Below are 19,868 nucleotides of genomic sequence, written 5' to 3'. Positions count from 1 at the left end.
TGTAGCACCTTCAGATGACCTTGAAACGTGTTATTTTACCGATGACCTGAATGACCTTGATCTTTTGATATGACAAACAAGTATCGCTCAAGCTCATACCAATCAAGTCTCGTGTCTCTACGACTCTTAGTTGCTGAGAAAATCGCAAAAAACATCGGTAAAAATAGCTGAATTGCCCTGTATATTCATTAAATTGGTTAATATTTTAGGTAAACGTTTAAATTGATGCTTTACTATTGAGATGAAGATGATATTTAGAGGAAATAGGAGCACATTGGATGAAAAAAGTTCCATGATCATGATTAAGATAAAGAATTATGTTCAGTTAGAGAGTTCTTGATTATTCTATCTTGGTATATTCTCTCTCTTCATTTTCATTTCTTTCTTAATCGTCATAAAAAGATCATCGTCTTCTTTTATTGAAATGACAAAATCTAATGATACATATATATAAATGTACTTGAATAATAGTCTCAGATTCTGTATCCATTTGTTTCCTTTATTATTAATCATTTGAAAAGTTTAACATGGAATCTTTTTAATCATCTTCCAGTTATCATCCTTTTGTCATTTTAATATTAATACTTAATGTTTTCATCATCATCTTTATTTTCATCTTCTCTCTCTCTCTCTCTCTCTCTCTCTCTCTCTCTCTCTCTCTCTCTCTCTCTCTCTGCCTTAATAACTATTATCATTTTCATCCTTTTAATTCTGTAATCATCTTGTGATGAATGAAATCAACCAATTAGAAAGTTAATCATCCTTTCATCACTTATTTACTTGCAAATGTAAAAGCCAATCAAGAATCAGTCATCATCATCTTCTTCTTTATCATCATCTTTACTCATCATCATCATTCACAGAGTGAGAGGTAATCATTTAAACTTGACTGCTCACTTGAACTAAATTATATCCTGGATTCTGTTCCCACCCACAACCTGAACATCAACTAGTGACAATTTAATGTTAATACTGATACTTAATCAAATGATCAACATATTGATCACTAATATCATGAAACTATTCAGAAACAATGAAGATGATGATACATGGAGTAAATTATCAATTGGAATCCCAAGAGAGAATCTAGAATATAAAAAGAGAAAAAGGAGAAGAAAAAAAATTCGATACAACTTTTTTTCTGTTCTATTCTCTTTCAATATATTTCCCTCCTTTGCCACTTTGATATTTCTAATCACATTTTGATAACTCATATTAACAATAGATTCTGGTTTCTCTTTATCATCATAATTGTAACAATTTGATCATGATTAGTGATTCAAGTCACATTCATAACAAAAAACAAGAGAACCCAAAATTGTGAATGAAATAAAATCAGTGAGAAAAAAATTATCTCCAAAAATTATTAGTTTATTATTACGGTTATTAACCTATGAAAGGGCAAAGTTGAAACAAGATAATATTTATCATCATGCGAGAGAGAGAGAGAGAGAGAGAGATATGATAAATCATCATGAGCTATATTTAGGCCTTTGTTTCAACCTCCACCATGTTACTATCAACATGTAAACTTAAAGGATATTAACAAGATGATAATGTCTTATGGTCATTTCATGATTAGTGTTAGTTTAATGCTTTCAGTTTTTTTGTCTTTTTCTTTTATTATTATATTAGGATGAGGATGAGGATGATGATAATGATGACCCAACTAAGATGATAAGTATAATATAATTTATTGGCTATTTGCTTACCTAAAGATGTGTCCAATCAGCAAAAGATGAGCAAATATTTTGATGATCCATTGAAATGATGTTAACCTTGGTCGACAAGGTTCATTTTTATATTGACGATAATCTTGAATATACCTGGATGACCAAAATCATGTCCAGTGATGACCATGAAAAACATTGTTTCAGCAAAAGTAAACACAATCATGGACAATGTTATGTTGTATTTATATATGAATGAGTTGAAACAAGTTGAGTAAAGGTCAATTTTCATACATGAACCAGATGAATCCAAGTTTCGAGCCATTTTCATGGTGATTGTGGTCAAGCATTGGTCAGTTTGGTGGAATAGGAATACAAATATTGGAAAGAAAAATGTTTTTATATTAGTTATTAAATAATTTTGCAATGGATTAAATTTGTCTCTCTTGTAACAGTATCAAAGTTGAAAAAAGTTATCAAAAGCTCAGGTTAATCTATTATCATGAAATCATTTCTTATGATGAACTTGAAAGCTAAAGTATAGAAATCCTTTTTTTCACCCTGAAAGTTTCCTCTTGGTATATAACTTATTTATATTTTTCCCTTTTTTTTGCTGAAAATTCTGGTGATTATTCAGTTATGATGATATTCATGGTTGAAATGATAAAGTTTCTCTTATGAAATTTATTACCAAGCTGAGGAGGAATCGCTGGGTAAGGTTAGAATAAGTGAGATGCAAGAAAATAAAAGGGTTCGAACTCAGGAGAAAATTGATGAAAATGAATAAAGTTCAGTTTCTGATATCATGGAAAAAAAGAAAGAGAAAAAACTTTTTGAACTTTTCGAAAAATGCAAAACAAAACAAAATATAAAAGAAATCAGATCATATTGGTGCTTAAAGAATATGAATCATGAGTTATCTTTAAATTCCAAAAGTTTCATCAGAGATTCATATTCACAATTTTTCAATTCTCATTTGAAGCTGACAAGTTGAAGAATCCGTGAACATGATAATTTCATGGACACTTTTAAACTTAAATCTTTGCCTATCAAAATAATCGTAGCGAACTTTTTTTTATCTTTTCTCCTATTAATCATAATCATGGTGGATTAATTTGCTTGAGAACAAAAATCACATCAGAATTTAGATATTCATATTTCTCTCTCTCTCTCTCTCTTTCATGATTAACATTCCCTGTCATAAGAAATGAGATAAAACTGAGTGAAAAACTTTTCTCTAAATTCAAATCTCTTGTTTTCTACAATCTCCCATGTTCATTAACACCTAAACTTCGAGCTCATTATCTTAACATTCTGTCATTTTTTGCCCACCCTACTCTCTCATCACCACCACAGCATCAATGATTAACTTTTAGTCATTTTTCTTGGTTAAATTTCCTATTCCATACCCGAATTCATGATGTAAAATCTCATGGATTAATCGTAATATGCATTTGTAATTAGTCCCTAACTCAAGTTCATATTTATCATAATAAATACAAAATCATCACCAAACTTAATGATATATAAATTCACAGCATGAAACAAGAACCATAATCATCTGAATGGTGATGGTGGTAAAAAAAACACCATGAAAAAAAAGACTAACAAGTTAAACATGAAGCAAAAGCCTCTCAACAAATCTGACAACATTTTCCCACCTCCTCCAACCATTACCATGAAAAAAGGGGCAAAGTTTCAACCTCTTCATTGTTTTTCATGGTATTTTTTTCACCCACAACAATGTCTATATATCCCCTTTTACTGTGGGTGTTGATGTTTAATGAACAATGAATAATATCATAAGCATCATGATAAACTTGGTGATACTGAACTACTAATTAACTTGAACACCTCATTGAATTTAATCATCAACAATTACATAATACATGATGCTGATGATGGTGATAAAAAATACAACCCAATCCTTTGAGATAATAATTACTCATCAACTGATTTTACCTGAACTTGAGATTCATTTATTTACCCACCAAGGGTAAATCATCATAATCATCGTGTATTATAATTACTCTTGAGTGAAAATATTAAACCATGTTGATTAATTACGATAATCTATTGGTATTATCATTTTGAAACACACAGTTAATTTATCCTGATATGAACTTTATTGGATAAGTTTCAATTTTTAATGTATTAAAGGTGAATTGAATAAATATTTGGAATGAGATTTCATTGAGTTATCACCATCATGATCATGATCATTATTAATGACAAATATTGACAGAATTAGCTGATAGTATTTCATTGTGAATTAGATTCTCATTCAACCTTTTTTTGTCTTTATTTTTGGTCTATGGGTTAATGTCTGAGATTCAGCAAGTTTCATCTGAAATTTATCATTTCTATCGTTCACTTTATCCAGTTAACCATGATAGAGATAAAATATTCTGATTCTGTATCAGATGATCATTGATGAGAGAGTGAGAGAGTGGAAATGTGTCATCTTCTCTATCTTCTTTATCTTTATCTTTATCTTCATTTCTATTTCAAATAATCTGGAAAGAGAAAGATAAATATGAAAACGAGAATCAAGATCCATCTTTATGGAAATGGAGGGAATGTTTTATCAGAATCATTGTCAGAATCGTCATCATTTATTGACATTTTGTGTTCAATAGGGAGAAAAGTAGATGATGGGTAGTGTGTGTGAGAGAGAGACAGAGAGATCAAAGATTATAAGGATAAAAGATAAGGATGAAGATGAAGATGAAGATGATTGTCACAATTTTCTTGTGATGTAACATGTAGATGTAATAAGGACATCCGGAGCCAGTTCCGAGGGACAAGCGATCTATCAATTCATTTTCCGGACTCATGAAGATCACTTGGAATGAAAAGTGAAGAAAAAACGGAAGAAAAAATGATGATGAGGGAAAAGGAAGTTGAAGATATAACTAAAAGATACGGAGATAAGAATTCATGATTCAGAGATTGAGATGATAAATATCAAGAGCCATGATCATTATCGTTAACATGATCATGTAATAGTTGCCAAAGTATCCAAATGAAATAAAGGGTTCATGAGATAATCAATTCAAAATGTAAACATAAAATGATAAGAGAAGGACAAAGCTTTGAAATTGAATAATTTATATACAAAATTCATGGTGAACATTATCATGAATATGGATTCTATCATTTTATGCATAAATATGTTGATAATTTTTTCAGAGTGAAACTATTACCGTCTCTCTCTCTCTCTCTCTCTCTTCCCTTTTATTGTTAACCCATTTTATATCACTGGTTTCAATTCATTGCATGATAAAAGCATATTGATAACATGATATAAATCAAGAAACATGGGAAACCATTGAGTTTCCACAAGGGAATACAAGGATAAAACAAAAAAAGTTCTGAATCAGATCAGCAAAATCGTAGAGAGGGATTCAAATCATCCAACCTTTTGCATACAACAGATAACATGAATTTCCTGTCTAATATAACATTCCCAGGATCAAAGAGAGAGAGAGACAAAAATGAAAGTTTCCACCCTTCAATAATTCACCATTCAGAATGTTATCTGATTTACCATGATGATCGTTGGGTGGTGAAAACAATACAATTACTTATATCATCAAATGAGTTTAAAAGTAACATGAAAAAAAAAGATTAAAAATAGAAACCTGAATACAAATATCTTTTTTTTTTCATTTCTATTGTTTAATATTTACAATCCACCTTCAACCTCCACCCACCACCCACCACTGCTCTCTCCCACTGACTGTGTTGCTTGGATATATTTTCATGACAGAAACAAAAAAAAATAACAACAATGTTAAACTATCACGCAATGTTATTTGGATGCTAAAGGTAAATGGATATAATATCATGAGAATGGATTGATATTGTATTCGTTATGAGACAATTTAAATTGTTGAGAGTGGGAAAATGAATGGGAGGGTGTATAAGAAAAGAGAGACAGAGTGGGAAACTCACCATTTGATACTGAATATGTTTACCAGTAAAAGTGGAATAAATAAAAATGTCGAAGTCAAAATGAACCATGTATGCTGATTTTCAAGGTAAAACAGGTAAACTAGTAAGGTGTTAATGATTACATTGAGGGTGGAAAAAATAAATGACACCAGTGGATAAATAAAGGATAATGTATTTTCCTTTGGTGTGAGTATTGATTGACCAGGAGCTGAATTACCACCGGTAAGACAATCATCACCAGGACCCATTAGCATACCTAATGGTGGTGAAGGTGAGGGTGTTGATGAGGAAAGAGGCGATGAATTATTATTATCATGGGAAGATGAGGATAAAATTTGTATTAATCCGGAATCTTTTTTAATCCCATCGGATGAGGTTGATGAGGTGACCATGTTTTTTGAATTTATTATTGAATTATAGTCACTATCATATTGATAACGGTAAAAAACTGGTACACTACCGTCATTGTCATAAATGTGTTGTTGGTGATGAGGATGATGTTGTTGTTGTTGTTGTTGTCGTTGTTGCTTTTGATGGTGATGATGCTGATTAAGATGATGTGGATGATTAGGTGGTGGTAGAGGTGGAAGGTGGGGTGGAAGTTGATTTGGTAAGTGATACATTATTCTAGAAACACAGATGAAAGTTTTTTCTCACTCAAGAAAAAGTTTCATTCAGAGTAACTTCATGGTGATGATTGAAAACACTTTTGAACAATTAGCTTGTTGTTCCTGTTTTTGTGTAAATCTGATTGAATTGATTAGTTAATTGTTGATACACTTGATTGACAAGATGATTGGTGATATTTTCCTTCAGGCTTGATTGTTGAAGTTAATTGTTTACACTTACACACACATAAACATGAGGTAATGATTTTGATTCCAAATTGAATTTATATTGAGAATTGAGAATTTTTTTTTCTCACTTATCATGAATGAAAAACTTTCCAAACTGAACTTCAAGTCTACTTTTCCACTCTTGGTTTGGTGGGAGTGGGTTTTGTCTCAACGGTGGGTGAGCTTAACTATTCTTGCGCAATGTAACCCACTCTTAAACGCAGACTCTTGATTAAGTTGATTGTTGGACAATCAAATTGTTGATATGATTAAATTGCTCTTCTTCTTGTTGATGTTGTTGTTTTAAATATATAAGATGATCAAATTATCTCGCGGGAAAAATAAATTGTCACAATTTAAGGAGAGTTAACTTTTTTTTTCATTTTAATTGCTGTCCAATAATTTGTTCAATAATTAATTTAATTTCTTCTGGTTTCTTTGTTCATTACAATATAACAAGGCTTAATTATTTTCTCTTCTTCTTCTTGATTAACTTAATTAACTACTTACCCTGAGTAAATTTGAATGAACAATTTAAATTAATAGGATTAAAGGTAAATACATAAGGTGATTTGACAATTAGATACAATTGGGAAAAAGTTTAAATTACAATTAATTATTCAAAGTATTTCAGTTGATTAGTTGGTGTTGTTGTTGTTGTTAAATTTTGCAATTAATTAATCATTATTATTAATAACAACTTTTTTTAATTAAACACATAAAAGACAAAACCAACAAGTTGATTGTAACGTTTAATTGTTAACAATTAACATACTGTTTTCCAATTAAAATGTTATCCAAAGAGACAAAGAAAAAGCAAAAAGCTTCAATCAATAGTTAACAATTAACTTTTTTTTTTTGATGATTAAAATGATTAAGATTCTTGATGATGATGGTGATTAAAATTGTGACAACAATTAAAATATATTATATTTATATCACACGGAGTAAAATTGACAAATCAAATCAAATTATTTTGTTGTTGTTGTTTTTTTTGTTTGTTTTTGAATATTAATACTGATCAGATAAAATAGATTACAACTGATTAAGTGACAATTTAAAATTGTTTGCTAATTTAAAACACGCTACTAAATTAAATTAATTGTCATTGTTATTTAATATTATGTATGTATGTATATATATATATATTAATTGTTGATATATCTGGTGTTTTAATTGCTTAAATATAGACTAGACAATAACACAAGAAAAATTTGATTAATGAAATGAAATGAAATTATAATTGTAATTGTAATGTCAGAAAGGTGGAGAGAAAGGTTGGAAAAAGCTACAATTAATTGTAAACCATTGTAAACCAAAGGGGTTTGGGCTAATTGTTGAATATTGCTTTTTTAAATGGGCAAAATAAAATAATTCTGATAATTTGTTGATTGCTAGAGTAAATATAAATATATATATACACACACACAGTTTATCCTCATCTTTGTTTTTTTTTTGTAAGGTGATCAAGTGATGATGATTTTGGTGGGTGATGGGTAATGGTGGTGGTGGTGGTGATTAAGGTGGGATGTTGCTGGTTAAGTTATAGTATCAGCGCCATAAACTAAACAATTAAGTAGATTAAATTTCAGCAAAAAATAAGAAGATGAGAAAAAAACAATTTTTTCGACTAAACAATTAACAAAAACATCGATGTGTGTAAATCACTTGAAACTTAACCTACAAACCAACAACAACACAAGAAAATAAAGACATTATAACTTACAGAGAGAGAGAGAGAAAGAGGATAAAAGGGAAAAGGGAAAAGATGAAGGATAAAGACTGTATGTATAAAGATATTGCATCGTGATGGTGGGAGTGGGCAGGAGATGGTAGAGAGAGAGAGGGGGAGAGGGAGAGAGATGTAAGATGAGGAGTGTTTAAAGGTATATATATATATGTGTGTGTGTGGATGGATAATAATCAGAGTAATATATGATATATGATAAATATGTGTGTGTATGTATATGTGGTTATAACGAAGATAATAATTAATATAATAATATCACCATGATGAAATAAAGCCAATAACCTCAACAATGGAACATGCAAAGTCTCCACTGGTACATAATGGTTTGTTATTAAAAGTATCACAACGTTCCGTTTTACCTTTGGTAAGATTTTCATCTAACCAAAGGCCAACTCCGTTACCAGCACCAATGGTAATCATTTTGGCATTAGCGGCCATAAAGAGTTGACATGAACAAGGAATGTTTCTCGTTTGGTCTGAACCATACTCTTTGGTACCAACCCAGGGATAATAAGCAACCTTTGGTTTTAATGTGAATAGGAATGTTTCCCCGGTACCGAAATATTGTTTCGCTGCGCCCTTACGATCAAATCCTAATCGATCAGACCATGAGGTTGAGCAAAAAGCACCGAAGATCTAAATTAAAAAGTGTAAAGAAAAAAAAACAGAATAGAAAACAATTAGTCAAAATTACAATAATCAAGGTGAGAGAGAGAGGGGGAGAGAGAGAGAGAGAGAGAGAGAGAGAGAAAGAGGGAGAGAGAAAGAGGGAGAGAGGGAAAGGGAGAAAGGGAGACTCTCTTTAATTATCATCTGAGTCAACTTATTGTAAACTGTTTGCAATTAAAATGCAAATGATGTCTTGACGAAAGATCTTGATAAATGCAATCAATTGTCAAGAGATAAAAATATATCATCATGTAGACAGAGAAATACGAAAGAGATAATAAAATAAACACCTAATTTTACATTGGTAAATAAGGTTCAATTTTTATCTTCGTCATTATCTTCTTGAATTACAATGCTGAGAAAACTAAATTGGTTTAATTGGATTAATTTAACCAAATAGTTTCCTCTTCTTCCTGATCTCTTCATTTAAACTGTTATGATAATGCTGATTGTGGATCAATTGCTGTTAAATGTATTAAATTGTTGCTCAGTGATTTACTTTTCTCTTTTTCTCTCTTTCACACTCTCTCTCTCCCTCTCTCCCTCTTTCTCTCTAAATAATATTTTTTTACTTCTCCGCTCTTCTCACTCTATCTCTTTCTCTATCGATATTTTGTCTTTTCATCATGTTATCATCTCATCTTCATCAACACCATCACTATTATTTATGTTACTGTTAATGAAATTGGATTCTCTGATTATGAATCGATTAACTATCTCAAATTATCATATCGTAATAATGATAATATATTACAAAATCAAAAAGGTGAGTTAATCATAGCTATCAATTTGTTTTTGTTCATTTTGTTAATTTGATTTGTATGTTCAAATTAATCAACAATCAAGGATCAAATTTTTATCTTTATCTTTCCCTTTCTATTTTCCTTTCATCTCTTTTTTAAATACATACATATATATCTCTCTCTCTCTCTTCTCTCTGTCTTTTTACATGTCTTCCTTTGTGATTGTGGGTAGTGAAAGTTAATTGTTGGCATGATGATGATTTCATGATTGATATTATTATTTACCTCATTGTTGACTGTTTTTATGAGTAAAATTGATTGTTCAACAGTTTCATTTTTAGCATAAAATGTAGACAATGAATTTCCATGGACATCTGAACAGAAGATGATGACCGGTTCTTTGATGAGTGTTCTTTCAGGTATCCAATCCCAGAGTATATCTAATAATTGCCAATCACATATTGATGATTTAAGAGATCGTGGTGCTATCCGAGTACAATCAGATATTTTAACCGAATCAAGGCTGATCATTTCAAGTTTCCTTGATGAGGTTGGAGTAAGATCATTATAACCCAGATGATGTGAATGATGATAAGGTGATGGTGGAGCTGAGCGTATTTTAAATTTTTCCGTTCGGTGGGAGGCTTCCTTGTAGGTTCGGTCAATTTTTGAACGAGATAAACGTCGTAATTGGGTTGCCACGGTTATTAGCTCATCGGGTGTTAATTTGATTGTCTCACAAAAGGACAACATCAGGTCCAAGGTGAATGGTGACGAAGAGGATGTTGAAGATGATGAAGAGGAGGAGGAATTTGTTGTTGTTGTTGAAGTGTTATTGTAGGTGGTGTTTGATGTAGATGTTGATGTATTTGATGTATTAAAGTTGTTGGTGGCAGCAGCAGAAGTGGCAGAGGAACCATTGTTAATATTGTTGGTAGAGTTAATGTTGTTTAGGTTATTTATGTTGGTTGAAGTGTTATTAGTAATCATACCAAGACGAGAAGGTGGTGATACTGGTCTGGAATTTTTATACAATATTAATAATGTTAAACCAATACGATAAAGAAATTTTGTTCCTTCTACCAGGAAACAATCCATTATTCTGACAACATGTTCAAAGGGTAGACCAATGAAAATCCATTTTAACCAATCAAGGAAACAAGCGTCCATTTCATTTTCTTTAATCAAACGATCCCGTTGTTCAGTGAAAAAACCTCGCCTTGGAAGGAAACCAAATTTATTTGTTAATCGTAGTAGAACATAAGCTTGACGGACAATTTGGGTTCTCGATTGGGGCAATAGATAAGGTCCTTCTTTACCACCAATACCTGATGAAGGTGCTTCCAATAAATAGGTTAATGAGGTTAATGTTTGAGTAATGTCATAATAATGAAGAAAAAGAGCCGCAATTGGATATAATAATGGGCAAAGGGTAATCTCATTGTGTTTGAGAGCTAAAATCCATAGAATACGTTCAATTAATCTTTGTCCATCAGGGTTTAACTTAAAATAACGACAATAATTTGGATCAACAAAAGAAGGTAATTTACGAGGTAAATCACCAGGTAAACGATCGGTAATCATCCCATTAGAATATGATGTAGACAATTGTAATACCTGCATTTCAACAACACTTGCACCACCACCACCACCACCACTACTACGATTATTATTTTTACTATTATTTCTACCAGTAATTGATCCTTTATTAGTTGCACTTCCACCGCCACCAGTAATACCACTACTACCATCAACACCAACACCTCCTCCTCCTCCTCCTCCTCCTCCTCTATCAGATTGCCCGCCACCACCATCATTAACAAATACTGTTGCAGATGAGGAAGGTGAAAGTAAATTAGCTTTAAGGAGATCTTCAAATTGAGGCTCAGAGGTTGTTTTCTTATATGATCGACATAAAGATGGCCATAAATTGGTACGAATTGGTGAATTACAGGGGATCTGGAATTTTCGACACAGAGTTTTCAACTTTGACTGGTTACGGGATTTTACCCATTCCTCCAGAGGAGGATTATTATAAACATTTATTATAAACATTGTAATCACAATCAGTGTTTAATTAGTTAGATAACAACAGAGAGAAAGCGAGAAAAAGAGAGAGAGATAGAGATAGAGATAGAGGGAGAGAGAGAGAGAGAAAAAAAGAAAACAATTTACAACCACCAAGCAAAAAAAGAAAAACAAAACACCAATTAATAATAAAAAATTTATTCTCTCTTTATGACTTTAGAAGAGAATTAAAAGAGAAACATTTTATTCTCTATCCGCTAGGGGGCGCATCGAATTAGAAGAAAATCTTAACCCAAGCCGAGAATCGATGAGCCGGTAGATTAACAGCTTAAGAATTTTTTCTTCTTTTTTGTTTTGTTTTGATTGAGAATTTTTCTTTTTTTTTAATTAATTAATGTTAATTATCTTCATTTTCTTTTTCACCTTTAACCTTTTGACTTGATTAATGTTCCATGAATAACTAGAGAAAACTGTTTACTGTCAACTATTCGTTTCGCTTTGTTTATTCATCATCGATTCGTTTGTTAGATTGTGACATTTGTTTGTTTTTTTTTCTTTCTCTCTCTTGTTTGGTTTCAAGTTTGGAATTAATTTTAAATATGTTTCATTGATTTATTTTTATATTCTTTTCAAATGAATCAGATTAATTTTGTCTAATTGTGGTGGTGATTATCATCATGTTTCCGGTTTTCTTTTTCTGGAGATTTATAATCTAATTATAAATTTAATCTCTGTGTGTTGTGTTCATCATCATGATCTTTGGATGGATTTTGATTTTTTTGAGAATTGATTTTCTATTTTTATAATTGTTGATGATTCAATTGGTTTACCAATGGTTAAAGTAATTCTCTATTATGATTAGAAATTGTTGGAAATTAATCAGATCGGATCAATCTTTTCGCCGGGAAAAGAGTGATGTTCAATTACTGTTACGGATCAATTGGATTGTCAACAAATAGACCAGCCGAACAAACAAAATTACATGTAATCATTGGAGGTAATCAATTTGATGATAGCTGTTGATTGTCACAATTAGACAAAGAAGATGATGAAGAAAAGAAATCATCAATTGGAAAATCAATTGAATTTATCACACCAATGAGAAACAATTAGATGATCAGATGATTTAAATGAGCAACTTTCTTGATTGACTGATTGTCTAAATTAAAAGCCACGGATTCTTTTGGATTAATCCAGTTAATTTAAAAGTAATTGTTGTGCAACATTGTTGACTAATTGAATGTTTATTTGATTTACTCTAATTTCTTTAACGGTTAACATTTTTTTTCTTTGTTTAACTTTTATCTCTCAGGATTGTGACTCCATTTAGATTGTGATTCTTTCACTGCCAACCCGTTGGTACGTAAATTAAATTGTGCCCTATCAAGACGGAGAAGTGAAAAAATCGCGTGGTGGTTACTATGGATAACCAGGAAAAAGTGACCATTCCCTGTCCATGGGATAGTGCTAATTTCTGGTCTCGAACTTCATTCGCGTAAGTACAACAAAAAGAGATGAACGAATCTAACTAATTGATTGACTTTTTGCTCTATTAATTTTACAGTTGGAATTTATCCTTATTCAAGAGAGGATATAAAAAAGATTTGGAGCTAACCGATATGTACCGATGTAGTACCAGCGATGAAGCGGACAAAGTTTACAATAAATTGTCTGTGTAAGTGACAAATTCCCGTATTGGGATAAGATCATTTTCTGTTGGAAATTTACTTAGAAAATCTTATTATCCTACACAGAGAATGGGCCAAGGAGATGAAGAAAAAGCAACCAAGCTTAGCGAGAGCTTTACTTAGAGCATTTGGTTATCGTTACATGTTAATCTCATTTCTTATTCTTGGCTATGAGGTACAAAGAGAACGAGAGAACCGACAATCAGTTTATTAGTTTCTTGATTGTATTTGTATATTTAATGATTTTTTGCTTCTCTCCATTTTGTTTACTCACAGGATTTTTTCATTCGGATTATTCAACCTTTCTTTCTTGGTGCAATAGTTAATTACTTTGGTAGAGGAATAGAAAAGGAAAAAGAATCAAATAATTTACTCTATTACACCATTGGATTCTGTTTCTGTTCCATATCGTTTGTTGTTACTCATCATCCATGGTTCGCAAATGCTGCTCGATACGGAATGAAGGCTCGAGTTGCCGTTCAACGATTAATGTTAGATAAACTGTTAACCCTTTCGAAATCATCTATTCTCAACAATGAGATTGGTCAAATTGTTAACCTAATGTCCAACGATGTTCAAAGGTTTGATGAGGTAAGAGACTGATTACCTGATTCTCAGATTATTATTATTATGAACATTTTGTTATTAATTGTTTTGTTATGAAATTGTAACAGTGCTCTTGGTTTTTACCTTATATGATTATTGCTCCTATTCAAACGATTATCATTTCTTTCATTATTTGGTCTTATATTGGTTACTCTTATTTAGCCGGATTTGCGGTCATTTGTATTTTCGTCCCTTTTCAATTATTGATGGGCTCATCTTTTGGGAAAACCCGACGGAATACCGCTGGTTTTACCGATGAACGGATAAGAACAATGACTGAAGTACTTTCTGGAATTAAAGTGATCAAAATGTACTCATGGGAAAAACCTTTTGCCGATATGGTTCAATCGTTACGAGAGTAATTATTATTATTATTAATATCACATTATCATTATTTTCTTAACTGATAATTGTTTCTTTTTTCTCTCGATCTTTTCCAGGAAAGAAGTTAAAAGTATCAAATGGTTCTGTTTTCTTCGTGCCATCAATATGTCACTTTCGTTTGTCACCACTCGAGTTATCATCTTCTCATGTTTTGTTACCCATATACTACGAGGTTTCCCGTTGAAAGCTGATGCCATTTTCGTAACTTTGGCTTTATTCAATACGCTTCGGATAACGTTGACACTTCAATTTCCTCAAGCGGTTTCAACCTTTTTCGAAGCACTGGTTTCATGTAAACGAATTACGGTAGGTTTACCTGTATATAGATTTCCATCATCTAGTGTTAAAATTTATTCTCTCTTTTAGTCCTTGTTAGTATTGGAAAATGTTGTCAATTCAAATTCGATTGCTGTTGATAATCCGGTCGAGACTCGATTTGTGCACATTGATAAATTAACTTCTTATTGGGATCCATCTGATGACGATTCTTGTCTGGAAAATATTAACTTACAAGTAAATCAAGGTGATCTTATGGTGATTATTGGTTCTACCGGGAGTGGGAAAACTTCCCTACTGTTGGCAATTCTTGACGAGATTCACAATAAGACTGGTAGAGTTATACGAAATGGTACAATTTCTTATGCTTCACAGGAAATTTGGTCTTTCAATGCAAGTATTAGGGAAAATATTCTTTTCGGTCAACCATTTAATCCCGAAAGATACAAACGTGTACTCGCAGCGAGTACTCTGGAGCGTGATATCATGTCCTTACCCTTTGGTGATTCCACCTTAGTTGGTGAGAGAGGTATTGGTCTTAGTGGTGGTCAAAGAGCGAGAGTTTCTCTTGCCAGGTAAATTATCAATCAAAATCATTTCATTCCAATTTCAACTAATCAATTGAATCTATTACATTTTTCAGAGCAATTTATCGTGAAGCTGATATTTACCTTCTTGATGATCCTTTGAGTGCTGTTGATGCTCATGTTGCAAATCTTATATTTGAACGGTAAGACATTTTGATTGGCTGATTGTTAATGACAAGCGATTAATATGATTGACGTAATTAATTCATTTTTATCGTCATTCTTATTTGCCTTTTTTCTTAGGTGTATTAGAGATTTTCTTTCTGGAAAAGCGGTTTTATTGGTAACCCATCAAATTCAATTCTTACAGAAAGCTAGTAAAATTGTTTTAATGCACGACGGTAAAGCGACCTTGTTTAATTCCCTTACTGAACTTCAAGCAGCCAAAGTTGATTTAGTCAGTGAAATATCAAAGGAAACAGCTAAAAGTAAATTGATTAAGGCCAAAAGAGCTCGAAAACGGGCTGAAAAACAACGTAAATCAAAAGACGTGGCACATTCACCGGTCAACTCAACTCCATCTCGAGATTCAACCGCTTCCCAACTTTCCGTGGGCTCTATGCCTATGGGAGCGATTGATATTGTCCCAATTATGCAACCATCACCTGAAGTTGAACAATATTCTAGAGGAACAGTTAAAACTAAAGTATATTGGGCTTATCTGAAATCGGGGGCCAATTGTTTCCTTGGATTAGCAACATTGGCTACCAATATATTGTCCCAAGTATTTTTCACCTCTAATGACCTTTGGCTATCCAATTGGACGGATTCCTTTTCTGGTTCATTAATGAAAAAATTTCGAGACAATTTAATCATGGAATGGCTTTGGTCTCGATCACCAGTTGGGTTTTACAGTTTACCAATCATGGACTTTGAATCGGCTGGTTATCGGTCTGATGTTCCCGATTCGCAAGATCCTAATTTAACATATAACATTGGCATCTATTCATCATTAATCATCGGACTTTTTGTAACCAGTATTCTAAGGTCAACTTTACTTTTCCGTATCTGTAACAATGCCTCGATTAACCTTCACAATGTCATCTTTTATCGTGTCCTACGATCACCAATGTCACTCTTCGAGTCTAATCCGATAGGCAGAATTTTAAATCGCTTCTCTAGAGATCTTTCAATCATCGATGAACTTTTACCATCAACTGCGTTTGATTTAATTCTGGTAAGTTAATCATCAATTATCAATCAATCAATTTTTTTCTCTCTCTTCCTTTGTTAAATTGTTGTTATTCTTTCTCATTTAGAATTCATTTACTGCAATTGGTTGTATATTTGTTATTGCCTATGTTTCACCTTCATTAATTATTCCAGCCATTTTCTTGTTGATTAGTGTACTTGCATTAAGAAAGTTTTATATCCGCTCAGGGAGAGACATTAAAAGACTTGAATCAGTTGGTAATTAAGTTAATTAAACATTATCCTTGTTACAATTATCTAACAAGTGACAACAATAATTGTGACATGTTTATAATGTTGAACCTCCTTCACTCATTACCATTTACTTTAATTTAATATATCTAACAAGTAAATTGTTTTAACAATCAAGTAATACAATTTGTTTAATGGGTTTTCCACTCATTAAACTTTTACAAGATCATCATCTTGATTATCATCACTATTACCTTAATCATTTCGATTGATTGAATCTTAAGATCTACGATGATGATGATGATGATGATGATGATTGTTTTTCCTCTTGTATAATTTGTATTTTTAAATAATTAATTTGATTGTTTTCTTTTGTTTTTGTTTTTTCTCATTAGCTCGAAGTCCGGTTTATTCGTTAATCCAATCAATTGTCGAAGGAATTGTAACAATTAGATCATATAAAGTGGAAGATTTATTTTGCCGTCGATTTGAGGCTCACCTTAATGATCATTCGGGTACCTGGTTCACCTTTATTTGTGCTTCAAGAGCATTGGGAGTTTTCACTGATTATTTTTGTCTACTATACATAATCATTGTTACCACTGTAATTGTCACCATCACTCAAGGTAAACATTGTCAATCTACTGATATCAACCACTTAATCAATTAGCGTCTGTGTTAAATGATTGATAATCATCTTGACTTGGAAATCATTTCCTGTGTGATTTTTTTTCTATCTACAACCATAAATCATCGTAAAGATTTTTACTTGATTAGCTAATTAGTTTTCTTACCTCTTTATACTTATACTTTTGATTTAGATAATGCTCCTGGAGAAGTTGGTGTTGCCCTTTCATCGGTGGTCATTCTTATCGGTCTTTTCCAATGGTCTGTTCGTCAATCAGCTGAATTTGAGAGTCAAATGACTGCCGTTGAACGAGTCATTGAATATACTGAGATAGAAACTGAAGCTCCTCCAATTACTGATGTTATCCCACCAGCGACTTGGCCTGATTCTGGTGCCATTGAATTTGAACATGTTAGTCTTAAATATCCATCAGCGATTAAACCAACACTTGAAGATATCAATATAACCATAAAGCCTAAAGAAAAGATTGGAGTAGTGGGTCGAACAGGAGCTGGAAAAAGTTCCCTCTTGTCGTGTCTTTTCAGAATCGTCGAACCGAAAGGTTCAATAACTATCGATAAAGTCAATATCATGAGTCTTGGATTGGACACTCTTCGTAAAAAAATCTCAATCATTCCACAAGAAGCAGTTCTATTTGCTGGTACAATTCGTTACAATCTAGATCCATTTAAAGAGCACTCAGATGCCGAAATTTGGGAAGCTTTGGGCGATGTTCAATTACGAGAAACTGTTGATGAGTTTAATGGAAAATTAGAGTATGAAATTCGTGAAGGTGGAAGTAACTTTTCGGTGGGTCAACGGCAATTGGTCTGTTTGGCTCGAGCTTTGCTTCGTAATAACAAAATTCTTGTCATCGACGAGGCTACCGCTAATGTGGACTATTCAACTGATCTTGTTATTCAAAATACGATTAGAACCAAATTCTCTGAATGTACAACACTTACGATTGCACATCGATTAAATACCATAATTGACTCGGATCGTGTTCTGGTAATTAATCAAATTAACTTTCCACTGTTCAAAAGAAATCTAATCATGTTTCTTTCTACAGGTTCTAGATGCTGGTCAAGTTGCCGAATTTGATTCACCATTTAATTTACTTAAAGATAAATCGACATTATTTTCAAAATTAGTTTCACAAACGGGCAAAGCGATGGCACGAAAACTACGACATGCAGCCGATGAATTTGAAAAAGCCCGACAACGAGGTGTCCAAGTTATGTTCAGAGAACTGGTCAAGCCGAAAACGAAAACATTACCTCTTCCCAATCAAATGATTTCACCAAAGAAAAAATAATTTCACTTCCTTACTCATTTGTAATATTATCCTTTTTAATATAATCCTTAATTGTCAACAATTGATTGTTATACTTTTCCCTTTCCATTTTTTTCTATGACTACAATAATTTTTTTCTAATCAATCATATCATTTCAACTTTGGTGACATAACTATTTTCTCATTTTTATGATGATCATCATTATTTTAAAAAGTTAACCAATGATATATGAAAGCTTTCAAATCCAAAGCTTGACCAAATAGTGGACACTCACTCACACACCCAAGGTAATAACATTTCAACTTACTGAGATGATTTATCTGAATCTTGTCGATGCTCAAGATTGTTGACATTTTCCCATCTCTCTCTCTCACTGACCGATCTACTTTCCCGCCCTGTTATCAAAATAATAACATTAATGATGAAATTCACTAACGATAATAAACTGGAGAAACAAAAAAATGTGAAATCGTTTCAAAGAAAGAAGAAGAGAGAACAGAAAAAAATCGAACAAGAAAAGTTCTAAATGGACTTTAAGAACGTAAGAGTAAATCTTGAGAAGAGAAGTTATTTTTTTCTCTTCCATCTGTATTTCGAAACTGATGGTGGGAAAGTTACATGGAAAGGATATAATAACAGAAAGGAAACAACAACAGGAAATAAGAGAAAGTGGACAATGGTCAATATATAAAAAAGCATCAATATTAGAACATGAGATCGAGTCACACCTTCGTTTAATACTTTTGGTCAGAAAACTCACAGAAAGACACACTCACATGAAGGAAGAGATAAAGACGATGGACATGATGAATTCTTATTCCGTTTCTTAGTTTGCTCTCTTTTTTATGATGATGACCAATAAGGAGATGGTCAAATGGCTGATCCAAAAAGAAAAGATTTTTTCCTTTTTTTCTAAAAGAGATAAAGTTCTGAGGGAAAAAAAGATTTTTCTTCCTTCTCAACATCATGATTCTGTTTCTATCCCTCTGATGTACACCTTCTTGATTCAGAATCATGATGGAAACTTGAAAATATTGGATTTTCCTTCTTATTTATCTTCATGTGAACAAATTATTATTCTCAATGAAATATCATGAAATATTTATCATGAATTTTGAATCAGAATAACAAATGACAGTCAATATACTCTCAGTGGATGATGACACGTCTTTTCATTGCCTTTCTTTATCACCATTGAATCGTTTATCCATATAAACCCTCAGGGTAAAATGCAAGAGAGAGAGAGAGAGAGAGTAAAACTCTGAGTAATCTTTTCATTTGATTGAATAAATGATTTAGAGAATGATGAGAATGCTAATCATCATCATGAGAATAATCATGAAACCTTCTTGAAACAATTCGAGA

The 19,868-nt window shown here is 32.2% G+C and overlaps 3 protein-coding genes across 5 annotated transcripts in view; 1 reads left to right on the top strand and 2 right to left on the bottom strand.

Moving 5' to 3' along the window:
• The window catches only part of LOC128389049 (XK-related protein 6-like), a 40,886-nt gene extending 34,186 nt beyond the window's left edge, over positions 1-6,700 (bottom strand). The window contains exons 1-2 of the mRNA XM_053348560.1: positions 5,628-6,700; positions 1,713-1,826 (exon numbers count right to left, since the gene is read on the bottom strand). Of these exons, the coding sequence (XP_053204535.1) occupies positions 1,713-1,826; positions 5,628-6,250 (737 nt within the window). The 5' untranslated portion in view covers positions 6,251-6,700. The remainder of the gene's footprint in view (positions 1-1,712; positions 1,827-5,627) is intronic.
• A 129-nt stretch (positions 6,701-6,829) lies between these two features.
• Positions 6,830-11,826, bottom strand: LOC128389048 (GTPase-activating protein skywalker-like). The gene is made up of 2 exons (XM_053348559.1): positions 9,911-11,826; positions 6,830-8,849 (listed from the first exon to the last, which is right to left on the bottom strand). Exons 1-2 carry the CDS (start codon positions 11,678-11,680, stop codon positions 8,469-8,471), a joined length of 2,151 nt encoding a protein of 716 aa, XP_053204534.1. The 5' UTR covers positions 11,681-11,826; the 3' UTR covers positions 6,830-8,468.
• On the top strand, positions 9,319-19,599 carry LOC128389047 (ATP-binding cassette sub-family C member 4-like). Of its 3 annotated transcripts, XM_053348557.1 has the most exons (15): positions 9,319-9,648; positions 12,516-12,861; positions 12,966-13,148; positions 13,218-13,328; positions 13,408-13,516; positions 13,618-13,932; positions 14,016-14,305; positions 14,388-14,637; positions 14,698-15,182; positions 15,251-15,337; positions 15,438-16,371; positions 16,454-16,604; positions 16,973-17,203; positions 17,399-18,216; positions 18,278-19,599. In XM_053348557.1, exons 3-15 carry the CDS (start codon positions 13,075-13,077, stop codon positions 18,521-18,523), a joined length of 4,101 nt encoding a protein of 1,366 aa, XP_053204532.1. In that variant the 5' UTR covers positions 9,319-9,648; positions 12,516-12,861; positions 12,966-13,074; the 3' UTR covers positions 18,524-19,599. The 3 variants fall into 3 exon arrangements, with proteins under 3 accessions (XP_053204532.1, XP_053204531.1, XP_053204533.1); XM_053348556.1 differs by lacking the exon at positions 9,319-9,648 and having other exon boundaries at positions 12,038-12,861; XM_053348558.1 differs by lacking the exons at positions 9,319-9,648; positions 12,516-12,861; positions 12,966-13,148; positions 13,218-13,328; positions 13,408-13,516 and having other exon boundaries at positions 13,792-13,932; positions 14,110-14,305; positions 18,278-19,594.
• Positions 19,600-19,868: the final 269 nt, after the last annotated feature.

This window comes from Panonychus citri, unplaced genomic scaffold (assembly GCF_014898815.1).
Source record: "Panonychus citri isolate SS breed McGregor unplaced genomic scaffold, ASM1489881v1 Contig00104, whole genome shotgun sequence".
In the NCBI taxonomy this organism is placed as follows: Eukaryota; Metazoa; Arthropoda; class Arachnida; order Trombidiformes; family Tetranychidae; genus Panonychus; species Panonychus citri.
This window is presented reverse-complemented; position numbering and strand designations above follow the sequence as displayed.